Source organism: Labeo rohita, chromosome 22 (assembly GCF_022985175.1).
Source record: "Labeo rohita strain BAU-BD-2019 chromosome 22, IGBB_LRoh.1.0, whole genome shotgun sequence".
Classification (NCBI taxonomy): Eukaryota; Metazoa; Chordata; class Actinopteri; order Cypriniformes; family Cyprinidae; genus Labeo; species Labeo rohita.
In genome coordinates, this window is record NC_066890.1 from 20,722,749 (window position 1) to 20,743,765 (window position 21,017).

At 36.2% G+C, this 21,017-nt stretch overlaps 3 protein-coding genes across 3 annotated transcripts in view; 2 read left to right on the forward strand and 1 right to left on the reverse strand.

Annotated features, from left to right (window-relative positions):
* Positions 1 to 2,243, forward strand: part of LOC127153371 (NLR family CARD domain-containing protein 3) — a 269,389-nt gene extending 267,146 nt beyond the window's left edge. Inside the window, exon 10 of the mRNA XM_051094435.1 lies at positions 1,981 to 2,243. Coding sequence (XP_050950392.1) covers positions 1,981 to 2,243 — 263 coding nt within the window. The remainder of the gene's footprint in view (positions 1 to 1,980) is intronic.
* LOC127154116 (ribonuclease inhibitor) overlaps positions 1 to 21,017 on the reverse strand; it is a 324,540-nt gene that overhangs the window by 36,644 nt on the left and 266,879 nt on the right. The gene's annotated exons all lie outside the window — the stretch shown is intronic.
* LOC127154131 (legumain) lies at positions 11,181 to 20,334 on the forward strand. Its single transcript, XM_051095546.1, has 10 exons — positions 11,181 to 11,273; positions 12,679 to 12,776; positions 12,984 to 13,065; positions 13,140 to 13,222; positions 13,318 to 13,393; positions 13,663 to 13,725; positions 19,553 to 19,619; positions 19,701 to 19,818; positions 19,912 to 20,000; positions 20,153 to 20,334. Exons 2-8 carry the CDS (start codon positions 12,745 to 12,747, stop codon positions 19,760 to 19,762), a joined length of 465 nt encoding a protein of 154 aa, XP_050951503.1. The 5' UTR covers positions 11,181 to 11,273; positions 12,679 to 12,744; the 3' UTR covers positions 19,763 to 19,818; positions 19,912 to 20,000; positions 20,153 to 20,334.

Consider the following 21,017-nt stretch of genomic DNA (forward strand, 5'->3'; position numbering starts at 1 on the left):
AGTGTTTTGCCGTTTTAAAACCTTTATAAATGATCTGGATCGTGATCTATAACGTTCAGGTGCCGCCATATTTGTCTTTATAGTTTCTCCCAAAATACATGCAAGTAAGTGGCTGGTGAACTGGGAAAGGAATGGAGTGAATTTGTGACTTACAATATGTGTATCAACATGATTCAAACATGTCTGCAAATTATTGAATTGCTTGTTTATTTTACAAACTCTAAATGTATTGTTTTACTAGTACTTATGTGTATTTAAATGTATGAAACCTAAAATAAATGTTAATGTTAATAAATGTGGTTTAAAACACTGCATAATTGTGATTATATGACAAGCGCCAGCCAATGCGTGAAAACGCAGTTAGAATTTGGCAGTTGCGTGACGTCACCTAACGTTCTAAATTCCATATATGGGACTCCCAGGGGCACAGAAATAAAAATCCTATATGTGGGACCATACTGCTCAAAGTGTTAAAGTAAGATGTATATTTTCTAGAAATAAAAATTCCAGAAACTGCTACTTTTAAACTTTCTGTATTTGATTATTCTTTCTTACCAGTTTCTTAAAAATTCTAGCCACAATAAATCAAAACAATGTATATACAATTACAGATGATGAAGCATATAAATCAGCAGTTTGTTGTTTTACACACATGAACACAGACATTATTTCATACATGCCATAGTCATGAGATGCATAAGAAATCTTTGGACGTGTAACACAAACCATAATACAATACTTTATTTAACCTTTTCTGATAAGAAGTGTGCACTGCAAAACACAAGCATTTTTGATGATGGTTTCTGTCCTGTACGCTCATTTTATTGTATTTAAACACAGCTGGCACCCACTATCACAACAAGATGATATAGCCAAATCTGTGCTGGTTTGAATTGTCCGCCTCCAGTTTTCCGTTTGTTTTGCTTCCAGCTAGTGCTGTGATGTAATTGTGACATCGGCACTAAAAGGGTCTATACACACCATTTTAAAAAATAGTCCATATACTATATGGGTTTTTTCCCAGAACACCAGAGGTGAAAACAGTATTAAAGTACATTTGTAGTATTATCTGTACTTTTCTTATCTGTAATCTGTCACCTGTTTAAATATCTTTGTAATTAAGTAAACCAGGTACTTTTTACTTGAGTATCCAAAAGTAAAAGTATACTGTGATTTAAAGACAGCTCTGAATTTGAATGAATCTTTAAAAAGTAAGCTATGCATATTTTACTGCACGTGTGCATGGGTCTTAAATGATCTTTTCCATTAAAGGACAATATTTATCAGCGGTAAGCCTATCAGATGTTATAAAAACCAGGCACTCATTACAGAGGACTGCCAAATTAAAACAAAATTGTTGTCATTGTTGTTGATTATTGCCCTTAACATTGTAATCATGATTATTAACATTATTGGAATATGTCAAAAACACCATATTCTTAAACGTAAATGAAACGTGTGCCACTTCCTGTGAGTTTTTTTTTTTTTTTTAGTCAACCGGGCCTCTTCTCACAGCAGTTGAATTATAGGGTGTCCTAACTTTGTCACACATGGCTTTTCCATCTTGGCTTTATTTTTGTTAAATAAATAATGACACAGTGTGATATGTCATGTGATGATGTTTATCTTAGGATTTATTATATATATATATATATATATATATATAAATTTTTGTATTTGTTGTATTGTATTTTTAACATTTTTATTTTGTATTTTTTGTTAAGTCAGATGAATAGAACATTCAGCTTCTTTTTTCTTTGACAGGGAGAGAACATGTCACGGAGGGGAGAACATGATTAAAGCAGAAATGTAGGTCTACACACACACACACATACGTTATCTTCACGGTACACCATTTTATACAAAATTAGAATAAGGTCTCAAGAATAAAATGTTTTGACTGTGTATGCGGTCAACATATTTATGTGGAACCAAAAAGTAGATTTGGTCTTATTAAATGTTGTCTTTTCTTGTGTGCAGATTTCTGTTATCTCACACTGGATCCGAACACGGCACACAATAATCTCAAGCTTTTAGAGAGCAACAGAAAGTTGACATGCAGTGGAACAATGTCATATCCTGATCATCCAGAAAGGTTTGACGGCCTTCCACAAGTTCTGCGTAAAGAGCGTCTGTCTGGACACTGTTACTGGGAGGCTGAATGGAGTGGGTTGGGTGATATGGTGGTGTCATATGAAGCATTTGGCAGGAAAGGAAAAGGTCCTGAGACCAAGTTTGGATGAACAGGACAGATTTCTGATCTTCTACAGCATCTCTGACACAAACACACTCAGACACTTATACACATTCAACACCACATTCACTGAACCCCTCTATGCTGGATTTGTGCTTTATACCTCTGTGTGATGTTAGACAACAGGATGAATAATTACAAGATATACAGTGGCGCCTTATAGAGATGTTTCTGCGTATATTAAGAAGTAATAATAATAATAATACATTTTATTTATAAGCGCCTTTCATAATACTCAAGGACACTGCACAGGAAAAAAAAAAAAAAAAAAAAAAAAAAAAACAATCAACAATACAAATGTGAATACAAACAACCAAACAACAAGAAAACAAACATGTACAAAAGATAGCAGTGAATTCAAAGAGAATAAGCTTTAGTGAATAGGTAAGTTTTGAGTCTTGATTTAAAGGGAGAGAATCTAAATTACGGATGTCAGGTGGGAGGGAATTCCACAGAATGGGAGCAGAGCAACTGAATGCTCTACTCCCCATAGTACTGAGACGGGCAGAGGGCACGGCCAGGGGAATGGAAGTGGATGATCTAAGAGAACGAGAGGAAGTGACAATATGAAGTAAATCGAGTAGATAAGGAGGGGCAAGATTATGGATTACCTTGAAAGTGAACAAAATGATTTTAAATTCAATTCTGTATTTTATGGGAAGCCAGTGAAGTTGCTGCAGAACAGGGGTGATGTGATGGAAAGAGGGGGTTTTGGTGATGATGCGAGCTGCTGAGTTTTGGACAAGTTGTAGCTTATGGAGAGATTTCTGGGGAAGACCAAAGAGGAGAGAATTGCAGTAGTCAATACGAGAGGAAATCAAGCTGTGAACAAGGATAGAAGTAGAGTGGGTGGAGAGAGAGGGACGAAGACGATTAATATTGCGCAGATGGAAGTACACAGAATGGGTACTATTGTTAATGTGAGATTGGAATGATAATAAGCTATCGAGGATGACACCCAAACTCTTAACTTGATGGGAGGGAGAAACTGAGGAACCGTCAATTGTGAGGGTAAAACTGTTGACTTTGGATAGTAAGGATTTAGTGCCGATGAGAAAGATTTCAGTTTTGTCCATATTCAATTTAAGGAAATTGTGGGTAAACCAAGACTTTATTTCATATAGGCAGTCAGTGAGGGAGGAGAGTGGAAGTGAGGAGTTAGGTTGGCTAGAGAGATAGAGCTGGGTGTCATCAACAAAGCAATGAAAATGGATATTATATTTACGAAAGATGTTACCAAGTGGGAGAAGGTAAGTGATGAAAAGAAGGGGCCCCAGGACAGAACCCTGGGGAACACCAGTAGTAACAGGGGAGGGCTGAGAACAGAATGATTTGAGTTGTATAAACTGAGAGCAGCCAGAGAGATAAGAGTAAAACTTGTCAGCTAACCAGTAAACCAGATCAGGTCTTGAAACCTGTGCCTTTAAAACCAATTCCGGCTACTGGAGAACCTTTTGAACATCTCATTGTGGATTGCGTGGGACCACTTCCCCGTTTGAAATCTGGTAGTAATTATTTATTTACAGTGATGTGCTTGAATACCCGTTTTCCCGCAGCATATCCTCTACATAGTATTATGTCGCGTTGATTGTGAAAGCACTAACTCAATTTATATCGGTTTTTGGAATTCCGAAAACTATTCAAAGTGACCAAGGGACAAACCTTACTTCTCATCTCTTCCAAAAGGTTTTGAAACAATTACATATTAAACATAATCAGTCCACTGCCTACCACGCACAAAGTCAAGGTGCACTGGAGAGATTTCACCAGTCTTTAAAGTCGTTACTTCATGCATATTGTGTGCAACTGGATAGGGATTAGGAGGAGGGTTTGCCTTGGATGATGTTAGCTGCTCGCGAGGTGGTACAAGAAAGTACAGGTTTTAGCCCTAATGATCTAGTTTTCGGTCACAAAGTTCACGGTTTACTGTCTGTGTTTCAAGATATTGGTAAAGTTCCAGAGCCTCCTAAAACTTTTGCATCGTATGTACTGGGTTTTAAAAGTAAACTCATTTAGGCTAGAGAACTTGCAAAACTAAACCTTGCAAGACGTCAGCAGACTATGAAGTGTTTGTACGATTGTACAATTGAACATTGCATTTTTGAACCAGGTGATCAAGTTCTTGTTCTTCGGCCGGTTGTATCTTCTCCATTTGAAGCCAAGTTTGATGGCCCATTTGTTGTGCGACGTAAATTATCTGATGAGAATTATGAAGTTGCAACTCCGTCACGGAAAAAAATAGTTCAGTAGTATCATGCAAACTTGCTAAAACCATATTATGAAAACAAAGTTATTTCTGCAGGAAGTGAAACCTCTGTACATCCAGTACTTTCTGCCGCCTCTATTGAGGGGGGTAAAGTAGTTTTAGTGGGGGAGGAGGAGGAGACAATTTCGCCTGGTGATGGCGTGTTTCGTGGCCGTTTAAAAAATTCTGAAGCATGGCACAACTTGGAGCACACTCTTGGTCATTTATCTCCTGAAAAATGTCAGGAGTTATGTCAGCTCTTATGTAGTTTTCCAGCACTGTTTGAAGATGCACCTTCTCGTACCGATTGGGTGACCCATGATATTGATGTGGGTAGCGCTAAGCCTATCAAACAGCGTTTTTATCGTGTTGCACCTGAGAAACGGAAATTGATGGAGAAGGAATGTTAGACCATAATATTGCAACACCTTCTTCTTCAGGCTGGGCATCCCTGTGTCTTTTAGTGGGAAAATCTGATGGTACAGTTAGATTTTGTATGGATTTTCGTAAGGTCAATAGTTTGACGAAGCCAGATTGTTTCCCTTTGCTGCGTATTGAAGATTGCGTAGATCAGGTTGGATCCGCAAATTTTGTGAGCAAGTTTGACTTATTGAAGGGCTACTGGCAAGTCCCTCTGACCAGTCCCTTTTATTACTCCATCAGAGCTCTACTCCTATCAGGTTATGAGCTTCAGCCTGCAAAATGCTCCGGCGACTTTTCAACGCCTCATGAATCGAGTGATTTCAGGTCATGAGGGTTGTGCTGTTTACTTGGATGATTTAGTTGTCTTTAGCGATAGTTGGGAGACTCATTTAAAGCGCATTCAGTCAGTACTGCACCGGTTGTCTGATGCTCGCCTTACGGTGAACCTGGAAAAGTGCGAGTTCGCAAAAGCCACTGTAACGTACCTTAGTAAGGTGGTGGGTAATGGTGAAGTGCGTCCAGTGCAGGCAAAGGTACAAGCTATTCAGGATTTCCCCTCTCCGACAACAAAGAAGGAGCTTATGCGGTTTTTAGGACTGGTTGGATATTATCGCTCTTTCTGTCGCAACTTTTCTACAGTGGTGGCACCACTTACTGATCTATTAAGAGGCAAGGTGAAGTTTATTTGGTCTCCAAGTTGTGAACGCGCTTTTGAAAATGTGAAGGTTCTGCTGTGTTCGACGCCTGTGCTTCAGGCTCCTTGTTTTGAGAAATCATTCACTCTGTTGGTAGATGCTAGTAATGTGGGAGCTGGAGCTGTGTTGCAACAGTTGGATGCAGACGGAGTAGAGCATCCTGTCAATTTCTTTTCGAGAAAGTTTAATTCGTATCAGGGTCATTATTCTGTAATCGAAAAGGAAGCATTAGCGCTTATTTGGGCATTACAACATTTTGCTGTGTACCTTAATTCTAGCATGCCTATTGTGATATATACTGACCATAATCCTTTAACATTCTTGAATTCTTTGCAGTGTCCAAACCAGAGACCTGTTCGGTGGTCCCTGTTCCTGCAATCTTTTTGATTCGACACATTTGTGGGACTGAGAATGTGGTGGCGGATGCACTGTCACACGTTTGATGTGTATTATATTGCAGCTACCGGATTTTTTGTTTTAGTTTTGACCTACTAAACCCTTTGGGATGTAGGAACTATTTTTGGTTGTGAAGTTGGTTCATTGCATAATTTGTATTTGTTTTGTTACAGCGAACTTTGTTGGAGTCCCTCTCTTATGGGGAGGGGTGTGACGATCCCTGTGCTTTCATTTTTGGGAGCTTGATGACTGGGTACTCCGCCTACAATTGAATCTGTTAGCGGGAGACTTTAGTTTGAGGCTTTTGTTTGAGTTTCTTTTTATTTTGGGTTTGTTTGCTTGATTTGGATTTTGCTTTGTTTTTGGTTTCGTTTTGGTTCCCCGTTTTTGTTTATGTTTTGGACACAACAACAACACATTACACTCGTTCAGACACCCCGCATTACGCACTGACGAAAATGATGCTTACAGAAATATTGTCTTATTATATTGTTTCTTTATTTTTTCTTGGAATTAATTGTTGATTAATAAAGTCTTTTCCTTTTGAGTTTAGTTAAAGTTGCGTGTGTGTCCTCTTTGTTGCTTCCCTCTGAGCCAGGGGTTGTAACAGTCTTGATAAAACACAATGGACCAAGACCAGCAGACGTCACGGCACCCCAAATCATCACTGCCTTCGGAAACTTCACACTGGACTTCAAGCAGCTTGGATTCTGTGCCTCCCCAATCTTCCTCCAGACTCTGGGATCATGATTTCAACATGAAATGCAAAATTTACTTTTGTCTGAAAAGAGGACTTTGAACTACTGAGCAACAGTCCAGTTCATTTTCTTCTTAGCCCAGGTAGGATGCTTCTGATGTTGTTTCTTTTTCAGAAGTAGCTTGGTACCCCCTTTTTTTGAAGACGTCTGAGCGTGGTGACTCTTGATGCACTAACTCCAGCTTCAGTCCACTCCTTGTGAAGCTCTCCCAAGTGTGACAGTTTGACAGTATTCTCAAGCTTGCGGTCATCCCTGTTGCTTGTGTACCTTTGCCTACCCAATTTCTTCCTTCCAGTTAACTTTGCATTTAATATGCTTTGATACAGCACTCTGATCAGTGTACATTCCACATGTTATGCAAATTGAATCAGCTTTTTTTCTTGTTTTTGTTTTCAAAAAAATACAAAATGACAAATGGCAAAATGTTTACAGGGCTTTTCTGCAGTTCCTCACAGCTGGTATCCGTCTCCTTCTGCCTTCATCTGATGTGTTGAATTTCATGAGCTTTAGTTCGTTCAGCACCTCATCTGACATCTGAAACATGTAGGCTATTGCTGAGCAGTGAGGGAGAGAGAGTTGTATATGAGAGTTTATCTGAATTCACAAACCTCTGAATCTCTCTGTAGAGTCTGATTATTCAATTCCAGAAGACAGAGAAACAGATTAATGGATTTATCAGCGGAGAGTTGTTCATCACCAGTAATTCTATCTTTAATATATACTGTGATCTCATAATAGGCCCCTCTGTTGTTCTCTGTGTATGTCAGTAGATCATGTAAGAGTATCTGATTGGACTCCAGTGAGATGCCCAGCAGGAAGCAAAGGAAAAGATCCAAACGTTCACTCTGCAATGATTTATCAGTTGCGGCTTTAAGCAGCTTGAACAAAGACATTTGCTCAGATTTGTAAAATGACTTCAGTACTTCCTTGTTATTGTGTATGTGGCAGTAAAACACATAGAGAGCTGCTAGAAACTCCTGAAAACTCAGATGAATGAAGCTGTAGACTTTCCTCTGATGAATCACAGATTCATCCTTAAAGATCTCAGTGCAAATCCCAGAATACACTGATGCTTCAGTGACGTCTATGCCGCTCTCAACCAGGTCCTCCTCATAGAACATCACATTGCCCTTCATCAGCTGATTGTAAGCCAATTTGGCAAGTTTCACAATCACTTCTCTGTTGAACTGCAGGGGTTTATCTGGATCCCTCTCTTCATATTTCTGATTCCTAGTGTTGATCTGAATAAGCAGGAAGTGGATGTACATTTCAATCGTTTGAGGGATTTCTGCATTGATATCTTGTTTCACGATGTTTTGAAGCACAGTAGATGAGACCCAGCAGAAGACAGGGATGTGACACATGATGTGGAGGCTTCTTGATCTTCTAATGTGTGGGATGATTCTGGTGAACTGATGCTCATCATGGATTATCTTCCTGAAATATTCTTCTTTCTGAGGATCACTCATATATCTTTGGATCCAGATCTTGAAGTTCAGGATGAAAGTCCAGTAGAGGTATGTAAAGACTGTACTGATTATCTTTAACTAAGTTCAGCTCTTGAAACGGAAGCACAAACATGAAATCTACATCATGATTGGCTTTTTCCTCTGCCCAGTCCAGAATGAACTTCTGCACAGAGACACTTTTTCCAATTCCAGCGATGCCTTTAGTAAGTCTTTATTTTGTTTTCCTCCTCACATCCTTTTTTAGGTAAGTGTTTAAAAATGTCATTGCAGTAGATTTTAGTGTCTTGTGTTCTGGCTCTTGTCTCCATCTGTGAAATCTCATGTTCTTCATTCACCCCTTCTCTCTCTCCCTCTATAATGTAGAGCTGTGTGTAGATTGTGTTCAACCCTGAGGGTTTGAGTCTGTTCTAGTCTGATTCCCTCAAATAAGCGCTCATACTTGTTCTTCATACTGGTTTTATGAGTGGTTTTGGCTGTTTTATTGGCATCATCCACTGCTTGGTAAAAATCCTCCAATCTCCACTAACTTACATTTTCTCACTGCAGGCCCTTCAAAAAGGAAAACATTTAGAAAACATTTACAGTATTTAATTTACACTTCATGAGACACAGAACGGAGCCTTTTCAAGTACATGCATTGCTGGCATGCCACACAAACACACACACACACACACACACACACACATATATATATATATATATATATATATATAATTTAGTACTGAAGAAAATATTTCACATAAAAGACATTTGCACATAGTCCACAAGAGAAAATAATATTTTAGTTGAATTTATATAAATTAGCCCAAAAGTTTACCTACACATGATTCTTAATACTGTGTTACATGAATGATCTACAACTGTGTTTTTGTTTGTTTGTTTGTTTGTTTGTTTTGTTTAGTGATAGTTGTTCATGAGTCCTTTGCTTGTCCTGAACAGTTAAACTGCCCGCTGTTCTTCAGAAAAATCCTTCCGGTCCTTTTAACCCCCCTGCATTTTTGTGTATTTGAACCCTTTCCAGCAATGACTGCATGATTCTGAGATCCATCTTTTCACACTGAGGACAACTTGTCTTTTTTTTCTTCTTCTTCTTTTTTCATTTAGTACTGTCCCTTAGAAGCTTCAGCAGATACCTAATATTAAATTTACCCTGATCTTCAACTTTTCACCCCCCAGCTTTTAATGCAATGTGTTTCCTTCTGAAGCATCAGTGAGCATTTGAACCTTCTGTAATAGTTAAGTTTAATCACGTCTGCTCCAGTTTATTAACATTCAAAGTTCTTTTTATAAACATCATTTTGAATATAATTTTGAATATTTGGAGAAATATTGATATACTTCCATGTGTACTTTATATTTCTTCAGATGATCTATTTTCCACTGAATTATGCAATCTGAAGAGCACTGATTAAATAAATGCACAATATTAAATACATCAAGTTTATATTTTCACAGAATGTCCACAGAACACCAGCAGTGTTTTCATGTTTAAAAACAAAGTTGGAGCAAAAAGCGGAGGTTGTGACAGCTAACAACGAAGAAAGGAGGGCAGATATTGATGAGGTATATATGAAATCTATCTTTGTCAATAAATTCAAGAGATCAAAAATCACCTCTTCCCACGTATGATCATCTGTAACTATTGGAATTCCAGTTTAGTCAATCTGATATGTTTGAATAGAATAAACCATTTTGCTTTTCTTTTACCACTCTTGCTATCATCTATTTCTGCCCCTCTCCCTTCACTAGCTGTATCCCACTTTTGTGTTCCTGTATGTTCAGAAATCCTTAAAATACACAACCAGCTCCAAGAAATAAAAGAAACCATGCGGACCAAGAAAGGCACTCTGGTTTTTACTAATGTTTTTTTTATTTATTTATTTATTTATTTTTATTTAGTGCTTTTACGCTCTTAAAAATAAAGGTGCTTTAAAGGATCTTCACAGCGGTTCCATAGAAGCACCATTTTTGGTTCCACAAAGAACCATTCAGTCAAACGTTCTTTACAGAACCATTTCTTTCTTTTCTTTCTTTTATAAGAACCTTCTTTCGCCACAAAGAACCTTTTGTGAAAGGAAATGTTCTTCAGGTGTTACAGGTTCTCTGTGGAGCCATTTAGACAAAAAAGGTTCTTCTACACTGTAAAAAAAAAAAAAAAAACACAATTTGTTGAGTCAGCTTAAAATAATTTGTTACCCTGCTGCCTTAAAATTTTAAGTTCAGTCAACTAAAATAAGTCTAGTCAACTTGAAATGTTAAATGTTATTTTAAGTTGACAGTGTATGGCATCCTGAAGCACCTTTATTTTTAAGAGCTTTTAAAATCTTTAATATTGTTTTCTCTACCATTTTAAAAAGGAAGAAATTAATCACAAGTAAAGGATTGTCTGGCCTGGAGTAAGTTGCTGATTTTGCTCATGAAAGTAAGTATTTGACAGTAGATACAGTTATTGGAAGTAAACCAAGAGATCAGTTCTGCAATACAAATGCAACTTAAAGATAGACTCATGTAATGATTCATGCTCATTTGTAAATGGCTTTGGTGAAAAGCGTCTGCTAATGATTAAACGTAATTATAATGTAAATATAAACCGCTTCCTCTTTAAAATTTATTTTAACAACTCTTTCTAGACAAAAACGTTTCCATCCTTTTTTTTTTAATTTGTCAGTTTACTGTCATTTAATTTCAAATATAATTTAAAACTATACTTCTGTTAAATGTGGTGTGTATCAGCTGCTTTTCATAAAAAAAGTCAATTTCTTTATGAAGTAACTTTGACGTTATGAATATCGATTAGCAAATTCTGGCTAGTAGAAGAGCTAAATAAGCATTAGTGGATCTATTGCGCTATCCATTTAAAAAGGATTTAAATGGTTTCACTTTCTTTGATCTAGTTCGCATAGTTTCACTTTAGTTTATTCAGATCATTCCTTTAGGGAAGGACAGGCTGTCTTCATTCTATCATCAACAGTTTGGGGCTTGACCTAAGAAATCTCTGCCTATTGACAAAAAGAAGGGGTGCTAAAACCACCGGTAAGTTTTTCTCTATTTTTCCTGTTGTTTGATGTGCTTTCTTCGTTATATTCGCACTCATTTCGTTGTTAGATTTAAAAAAAAAAAAGTTGTTTTTTTAAAAAAAACAAAGTTGTTTGTAAAGTTTTAAAGTTGTTTTCACACACTATAGGTAATAATAATCCAGCAATTTATACCCAACAGTTGGTCCATATTTTACCCATATGTGGGTAAAACTACAATTTTTTTAAGAATTAAAAAAAAATTGAATAAATAAATAAATAAATAAATAAAAATAAAAAAACAACAAAGATTTATCAAAATGGTTTATCGTGCAGATGAGGACATAAGATAAAAATATTAGAGCTTAAAACAGTAATATTTATATATAGGCTGATTTTATGTAGCATACCGTTTAACCTATTTATTATGTTTTAAATGAACCTAATTTAACCCAACAATTGCATGTTGTTAAATAATATTGGCTCCCTGGGACTTAGACTCCCTGCGTGTGGGCTACTGACATTGCACACATTAAAGAACAAGATTCAGCCAGATTATTACCATAATGAACAGTGCAAATTACCACCTGCTTTAAAACATGCTTTTTTGGGGGGCGTTAGATAGTGGCGCAAATACAAGTAATTTGGCGAGCGCAAACGTTAGTAAATCGCATTGTGTGATTCATTTTAATACTCTCTTCCCATAAATTTTGCGTCTGAAAGGGAAACTTCTGCAAAACAATTTTTGTCAGGTCAGGCGAAAAAAGCATGTTGTTAAATGATATTGGCTCCCTGGGACTATTTTAATGCCGGTTTGCGTGGTGCAAGCTGTTTGTAATCTGACCTCTATTCCTTATTTGAGGAATAAACAGTTTCTCTCAGTCTCAGACATCCTATGCCTGTGCTTTTGACTTGTCCAGTTTCACTTTCTTTTGTCTAGAACTTTCTTTTTGCATGGTATGGAAACCCCTACAGGATAAAGATGAAATTAGGTGATTGTAAAACACTTGTAATAATTCCTTCCTCCCAGATACCAGGATCATTGTGCATCAGGAGTAAAGCAGATTGAGTTTTTTTTTTTTTTAATCAAATGTGTACTTTGCATTATATAAATATATTATTATTTCCATTTCCATTGGTGCATTACAATAACACACTATTTTCTAACTTAATAATTAGACTTTGCTCTTAAAATGGGATCATCAAGTTCAAAATGGGTTATGCTTGCTGCTGGTTCAAACTCATGGGATAATTATAGGCACCAGGTATGTGGTGACATTCTGTTTATTTTTCTTGTGAGTATGTGCCTTCTCTGTGAATCAAGCCATTGATTTTTCAGTGTTTCTTGCACCTTGCTCCACTATCCAGCATATTGCATGATGCTAGTTTGTAAAGAAAAATCCTTTTTGACATCTCCATTTCAGGCAGATGTGTGTCACGCCTATCAGATAGCACATCAGAATGGGATTCCCGACAGTCGGATTGTGGTGATGATGTATGATGACATCGCTTATAATAAGAAGTAAGAGACTTCCTGGTCATGTGGCTCATTGCTGATGTACATTTTTAGCAGATTTAACACAGGATTCACATAGATCTTTCCTGTCATGTTGTACCATTAAAATCATCCCTAATTAATATTATATCCAATGTATTATCACACGTGTGATGGGACATGAAAGTGTTTTGCCACAAAATGGCCCACATAATGTTTTATCTTCCTTAACAGAAACCCTTATCCTGGAAACATTATCAATAAACCAAACGGATCAAATGTGTATCCAGGGGTTCCAAAAGATTACACTGGAGAGGTAATGTTTTTTTCGTCAAACACAAAACAGATATTTTCATCCTCTATCTGAGCACAATTCTGACTGTCTTACAGGATGTAACAGCTGGAAACTTTCTGGCTGCTCTCAAAGGAGACACCAATGCTGTGAAAAAGAGAAAGCCAAAAGTCATTAAAAGGTTTGTCTTATTAGTCAATTACAGTTCTGATACAAATAGTTTCATTTTAAATTATAATGAAAGATAAAAATGATATCTTTTTTTGTGTCACACAGTGGAATAAATGACACAATATTCGTGTATCTGGCAGATCATGGAGGTGCAGGCAGATTTAGCTTTCCTAACAGTATTGTAAGTTTTGTTACCTCTAGGCTTAAAAATATTTTGGTATTATGATTTCAAGCTAGTAAACCTCAGCAAACTGTATACATACATACATTTATAGCAATAATTAGAATCATGCATATACTGTATATACCAGTAACTTATCATCATTTGCCATTATTTTTATGATTGGCCTGCAAATTTAAGTACTTAAATAAGTGCTTAAGTACTTAAATAAAACATACGGTATTTAACTGCTTATATTGTGGCAATCTAATTCAGTCCTTTTCCTGCAGCTTCATGCCCATGATCTCATTGAAACAATCAAGGAAATGGCAAGAAATTGCAAGTTTTCAAAGGTAAATACAAACATTTATAGACTCTTTTTCTGTTAGTAAACGTTGTGACATTTTTCTGTGGGCAGAGCTTAGGTGGAGGCAAAAAGACTTCCCTGACTTTGTTAGCTTGTTTTATAACAATAACTCCCTGGAGAAAATTTTATTTCACCTGCATATTGTAACGTCCACCAGAGAGTCCACCCGGATGAAACAACAGGAAACAAGGAAAGAAAACTCGAGGCGATCAGCCGTTTGATGTGCCTTTATAGTTGTTTGCGCAAGTCCACTCCTCTTACACACATGCGAGAGGGCGAATACAAAACAGTAAATAAAACACTCTGGTAACGTGACAAACAAACAGAATGAAAGTTAGAGCATTGTAGTACTCAGAGTGACCATCTCCCGCCTCACTCTCGACTCTATCTCTGTGTGTGCGCATTCACAAAACATCGTTCAAACTTAGAACAAAATATATTTAAAGGGACCTTTACATAAATAATATTAACCATTAGGTGGCCGTTACAATATGTAAGATCACTCACTCTCCAGGACCTTGATTGTTATTTAAATAAGTTAACTTTAACGGATGAAACTAGATTGGCCGACCTGTACATGCTCACTCAAAAAATAGATGATTATTTACCTCCGGTTGAGTGACTCACATCTATAGAGAAATCTAAAGTGTATAGTAAAGAGAATTTGACCTGTGTCTATCTAGTCATGAAGATGTATATACTGTACTGCCCTGCAAAGGCAAAAGACCTTAACTTCGATTTTGGTCAAAAATGAGTTATTGATATTTTTGGGACATTTAAGACATCCTTTATTATGTGTATAAGTATCTTGAGTCAATTTAGTTGTTTTTCCGAGAAAATAATGAATTGTCTTAACCGTAACTTCAAAAACCCCTAGAGAAACCAAGGCAGAGCACCTTATATCACCAGTTACCGCTCTTTGACTTTGTTTGGAACGCTCAAATTGAATTAGGGCATTCTGCCTTTGTTTAGCCATGCATCAGTATAAAGTTACAATGCTGACTTGGAGTTGTATGGTGTTTTGCCTTTGTTTTACTGTCCATTAAAGTCTGCCGCGTTTTAATTACGGTGTAACTTGTATACTTTCATACATCTGGTCTGTCACTGAAGCATTAGACAAACGAAATGGATAGATAGCGATCGGCCAGACAGCTCCATATAATAACGCACTGTACAGAGATATTTTGGCAACAATATGTAAATGTGAATAATCTTAAAAGATTTTTTTTTTTTTTTTTACTTTTTATAATGCAGATTATTCAGCAGGCTGTCACTGCTAGTTGGAGGCGTGTGGAATCGAATGCCGTAGCATGTAGCATGCTCAATTATAAAATCAGTATGCTAGGAACAGTTTGCAATTAAATCCATATCCTACCTTTTCTTGTAACCCGATAAAATCAATCCACAAGCATTCTGGCCATTCCTGCTGGGATTCTAATCACTCCACAAGTCTTTTAGGTTAGGCTATTTCATTCAAGTCAATACAAAAACTATTATGCTATGTCTAGTTCTCTTACCTTACTGAGCATAGCGAACTGTGGTACGAGTACCAGTAGTGGTACTCAGACTCCCTCTAGTGGTACACAGAGGAAGTTACCGCATTTTGCTTTGGTCTGACTTTTTGCAGACAGTGCAAAAGGCAGAGTACGCTAACTTCGAAATAGTGGTAAAAACCAAGTTTGAGCTCACAATTTTTTAATGTAGATAATTTTCATTGCTAAAACATCTAATTTACAAATTAGATAATTCCAGTGTCCTACCTATAATTAATTTGGCTGGACAAATAAAAAACTTTAAAGTCATTTTTCTCATTTTCACACTCTAGCGAGTTAAGGTCTTTCGCCTTTGTAGGGCAGTGTAAATGAAGAGTTCCAATGCAAAAGCCTCTAAAAGCCATCTTGGTCAAAAATTAGATAATAATACTGAGTGAACGTTCTCCACACGTATTATATGTTTGTCAAGTACTTTCACTTCAAATGTGCTAAATCCCAGCCTCAACCCATTCAGAAGTACCAGTACTTACATAGAAACCTATACATAGTAGCCAGAAAGAAATGCTCATTTTAAAGAAAAATGTCAGATGTACTTAGAGGCTTTTGCATCTGAAGTCTTCATATTTCAGTTTCAGCAGGCAATTATTTTTACAGCTACATACGAGTGAACTGGGCCAAAAAAAAAAAAAAAAAAAAAAGTTAATCATTCAATGTGTTGGATACACTATTTGAAGTATCATGCATTGACCAAATAGTTATTTTCACCCTCCTGTAAATAATGTAAGTTTACAGTGACATGTCAGTACGTTTACATTATACCCTTTCACTGGTGAGTTTAAAATATTCTATCTGACCCCCCCAGAGTGAGTTTTTTTAGGCGACCGTTATTTTAGAATGTTAGCTTTATTGTTTCTATGGTGACGCGTTATGATTGTCACGTGACACACCGCAGCCACTATAGCGCTGTTTGACAGACGTATCGCTTTTATTTCATTTTTCCTTTTTTTTATTAAAAATATTCACACACTTGCTTACCATGTCTTCAACTATCTGATATTCCGATTCACGAATACGTGTAAGTGAGTGTATTTTGCCGTTTTAAAACCTTAATAAATGATCTGGATCGTGATCTATATCGTGAGATGGGCGCCGCCATGTTTGTTCGCGCTGCAGTTCAGAGAGTCCTGTCAGCCGGATTTACAGCACGTAAATTCACCAGTTTCTCCCGAAATACATGCAAGTAAGTAGCTGGTGAAGTGGGAAAGGAATGGAGTGAATTATATCATTACTTACATTATGTGCATCTGATATAAATCAAACACGTCGGCAAATTATACTGGAATGGATTGTTATTGCAGCTTCCATCGACATCCTTGTGTATTTTACAAACTCTAAATGTATTGTTTTACTAGTACTTATGTGTATTTAAATTCCTAAAACCTAAAATAAACGTTAAGTCGTTGAAAACACTGCACAATTGTGATTATATGTGGAGCGCAGCGCGAGACAACGCGCGAAAACGCAGTTTGAATTTGGCAGTTGCGTGGCCTCACCTAACGTTCTAAATCCCATATGTGTGACTGTACCGCTCAAAGGGTTAAAGTAAAATGTATATTTTCTATAAAATAAAAATTCCAGAAACTGCTACTTTTAAACTTTCTGTATTTGATTATTCTTTCTTATCAGTTTTGTTAAAAAATCTAGCCACAATCATTCACAACAATGTATATACAATTACAGATGATGAAGCATATAAATTGGCAGTTTGTTGTTTTACACACATGAACACAGACATTATTTCATACATGACATAGTCATGAGATGCATAAGAAATCTCTGGACACATAACAAAAACCATAATACAATATTTAACATTTTGTGATAAGAAGTGTGCACTGGAAAACGCACGCATTTTTGATGATGGTTTCTGTCCTGCACGCTCAGTTTATTGCATTTAAACACAACTGGCACCCAACATCACAAGAAGATGATATAGCCAAATCTGTGCTGGTTTGAATTGGCTGCCTCCAGTTTTCCATTTGTTTTGCTTCCAGCTAGCGCTGTGATGTAATTGTGACATTGGCACTAAAAGGGTCTATACACACCAATTAAAAAAATAGTCCATATGGGTTTTTTTTTTTTTTTCCCAGAACACCAGAGGTGAAAAAGTATTCAAGTACATTTGTAGTATTATCTGTACTTTTCTTATCTGTAATGTGTCACCTATTTAAATATTTTTGTAATTAAGTAAACGCAGGTACTTTTTACTTGAGTATCCAAAAGTAAAAGTATACTGAGATTTAAAGACAGCTCTGAATTTGAATGAATCTTTAAGAAGTAAGACATGCATATTTTACTGCACGTGTACATGGGTCTTAAATGATCTTTTCCATTAAAGGACAATATTTATTAGTGGTAAGCCTATCAGATATTATAAAAACCAGGCACTTATTACAGAGGGCTGCCAAATTAAAACAAAATTGTTGTTGATTATAGGCCTTAACATTGTAATCATGATTATTAACATTATTGGAATACGTCAAAAACACCATATTCTTACACAAGCCAAAGCTGCAGAAAAACTATATGGTCATTCAGTGCCAAATCAACTAAATTTCAAAAACCTCCCAGGCTTAAATTTTTGATTTTGCTAATATTTTTTCCAGAGGAAAGACAGACATGTATAGGTGATGAAAGCCAAAATATTAAAAGTCATGAATTAATATTTACTGAGTAATCTACTATTTTGTAGAGGGAGGTCAAATGGCAATTTTCACCTGAGATTCAGAGTGAAGTTACAGGGGGTAAAATGTGCTTCAGAAAGATGGCAGCATCATTATCTTATTTTACACAGAGATTGGTAGTTTTGTTAGTAAAATCTGTTGACTTTAGCAATCTTTGTTACATTATGTACCAATGGTGACCATTCAAAAATGGGGAAACAGCACTTTTCAAGTTTTTCTCCAAAGTTTGCATGCCTGTAACTCAAGAAGTTTTACAGATATCTTAATGCCCTTTTAGATATTGAGTCTTAACAAACTTCCCCTTTGGCATCTTTATTTTTAATGCCCTATGAGATACTGGAATTTCAATATGGCTCCAGGTGTAAATGTTAAAATGTACACATTTTCAGTGGTCAAAAACCAAATGTGGGTTAGTTTGAAAAACTATGATACTTCTTTTCTCTTAAAGAGAAATGTCTGAAGAACAAATAATGTTGGAGACATATCTCATCTCCTTCTGTCAGACAACTGCTTTGAACATGTCTGTGTGCCATAAATATTCTTTTTCCAAAGTTTGTGTGCCTATAACTCAATAAGTATTAAAGATATTGCAATATGATTTTTGATTCTAGTTGTTGTTAAACTTTTCTTTTGAAATCTTCATTTCAAGGCCCTATATCATCCAGAGATATGGGGATCTCAATGAGGCTCCATATTCAGATTGTTGAATATTACCCATTTTCAGTGGTCGAAAACCAAACGTTGGTCACTTTGTATGCAGCTGATACTTAGTTTTGTTTAAAGAACAATGTCTGAAGAAGAAATGTCATAGAACATACCTGTTTGAGTCTCATGAATATTATTTTTCCCAAATTTGTGTGCCTGTAACTCAAGAAGTATTAAAGTTATCTTAATATGATTTTAAATTTTGGTTCCAAAGAAACTTTTCTTTTGGAATCTTCACTGAAAATGGGTAATATTTCCGGACATGGGACCCATTGAGTATGGTTTAATAGAGCCCAGAAGATTATCGAGATCTCAGTGCATAAAAGAAAATAGATAACATATTTTTTTTCAAACTGACCCACATTTGGTTTTTGGTGACTGAAAATGTGTCCATTTTAACATTTACTCCTGGAGCCATATTGAAATGTCAATATCTCTGGAACCAAATCTCACAGAATGACCCTATAATGAACCTATTTCAGGTGAGACTGAAACTAACACAGAAAGTTGTCTTTGATCTTTTATTCTTGCAAGAAGGTCATTCATCCAGCTCTGACATGCGCACTGTTCTCTTTTTTGCAAAATAATAAAAACAAAATCATAGTAAAATCATAGAGAGATGCTTATGTGGAGTAACAGGTATTTGTCATAAAAATGTAGCAAAGTAGAAGTAATAAATGTAAATACTACAGAAAGTTCAAATTTGTAAATTATCTACTGAAGTACATTAATGGTATTTATACTTTGTTACTTTATGCCATTGCAAAACGCAAAGTAATGGATTGTTTCCTTCCAAATGAGCTTTTAGCTTTTATTACATCTCTAAATACCTCTCCAACTTTTTGTTCTTCTTTTTTTAAATGTGGTGAAGATGGTGTTATACATGGCATCCTGTCATTCTGCATCAATGTTCACCAACCTCCCCAAAAATATTCATGGTAAGAAGGGGAATTATATTAAAGTTTAATGAAATTCTATATATAGAATATGTACATACATACACACACACTGTTTTCTAGTGTATGCTTTGACTTCAGCAAGAGAAGATGAGAGTGGTTACCCTATTTTCATGACCCTGTGAGGAAAACCTATCTGTCTGATGAATTCTCAGCGTTGTGGATGCACTACACTGAAGCGGTTTGTCTTACTGTGATTTAAGTAAAAAAAAAAAAAAAATATATAGAATTATGCTAACATATAAGACTATAAATATTTTTTTGTTTTTCTCAGAATGATCTTGATAAAAAACATTTCAGGATCAGTTTATTTATCTTCAGAAAATGATGAAGAATTCTCACTGCTGCTGTTTGGGGGACATGGTAAAAACACTTTACACAGCATACATTAATAAATAATACACTAAATTCACTTTCTTGTAATTGTCACAAATACAATGTTTAACAGGAAGACATTCGGATTCCATCAGTATTGTATTTTCTAGTTTCTAGTGTTTTTGTTTTGACTTCTTTAGACAATGAATGAACATCTGATCAGCATGTTTGTGAAGAACACCCCTCAAAGAATTCAGGACAAGACAAGAGCTGAGGAGCTCATTTAACCTCTAACCATGATAACCATGAAGTGCCATTCAAAATCTTGGAGAACTGATTTAGAACAGAAACTAATGAAGCTCTTCATCAGGTTTGATGTCTATGTAATACAGTACATCATATATGTAATCAAATATATGTATTCTGTGTGTTACTGGATGACAAACATTCTAAAAAAAAAAAAAAAAAATAAAAAAACATTGATAACTGATGTTTTGGAAGGTCACCTAGAAGATTTCCTGCAGTCGCAAAACAAATTAAGCCAACAGACAGTTTCAATGGCAACAACATAAACACATGGTAAATGAAATGTCCGGTTGACTTCCGCAAAGAATCAATAACACCAGAGCCCCTGTTATTTCTGATCAAGGAAAAATGATGAATGAGGAGCTAAGCATGGCAAGGAGCAACAGACCGACTACAACAATGAGTAATTAAATCCATTTTTGGATGATATCAATTGAAATGTATGAAAGATCATAAAAACAACCAAATCAATAACTTTTTGTCAGCACAGTTTGAAGATGATTTAAGTCAAATTTGGTGAAAATCGGACCAACGGTCTAGGAGTTTGAAAACATCTCAGGTTACATATGTAACCATGGTTCCCCGAGGGATCGAAACGCTGTGTTGAAACGCTATGGGAATGCCTCCAGCAGACATTCCGCAGCATTCTGAAGCCAACCTCAGAGAAGAGAGCCTTGACCCCCAAGAGAAGGGGGTCACTTAGCAAAGCTACACCTGGCCAGAGGAACCGTGTTCACTTCAGTGCACCGCAGAAGAAAC

Excerpts from the sequence above, each read along its gene's own strand:
- LOC127154131 (XM_051095546.1), top strand. The coding sequence starts at position 12,745 with ATGATGTATGATGACATCGCTTATAATAAGAA. Across the intron at positions 12,777-12,983 it reads GACATCGCTTATAATAAGAA|AAACCCTTATCCTGGAAACA; the intron begins GTAAGAGACTTC and ends CTTCCTTAACAG. Across the intron at positions 13,394-13,662 it reads TTAGCTTTCCTAACAGTATT|CTTCATGCCCATGATCTCAT; the intron begins GTAAGTTTTGTT and ends CTTTTCCTGCAG.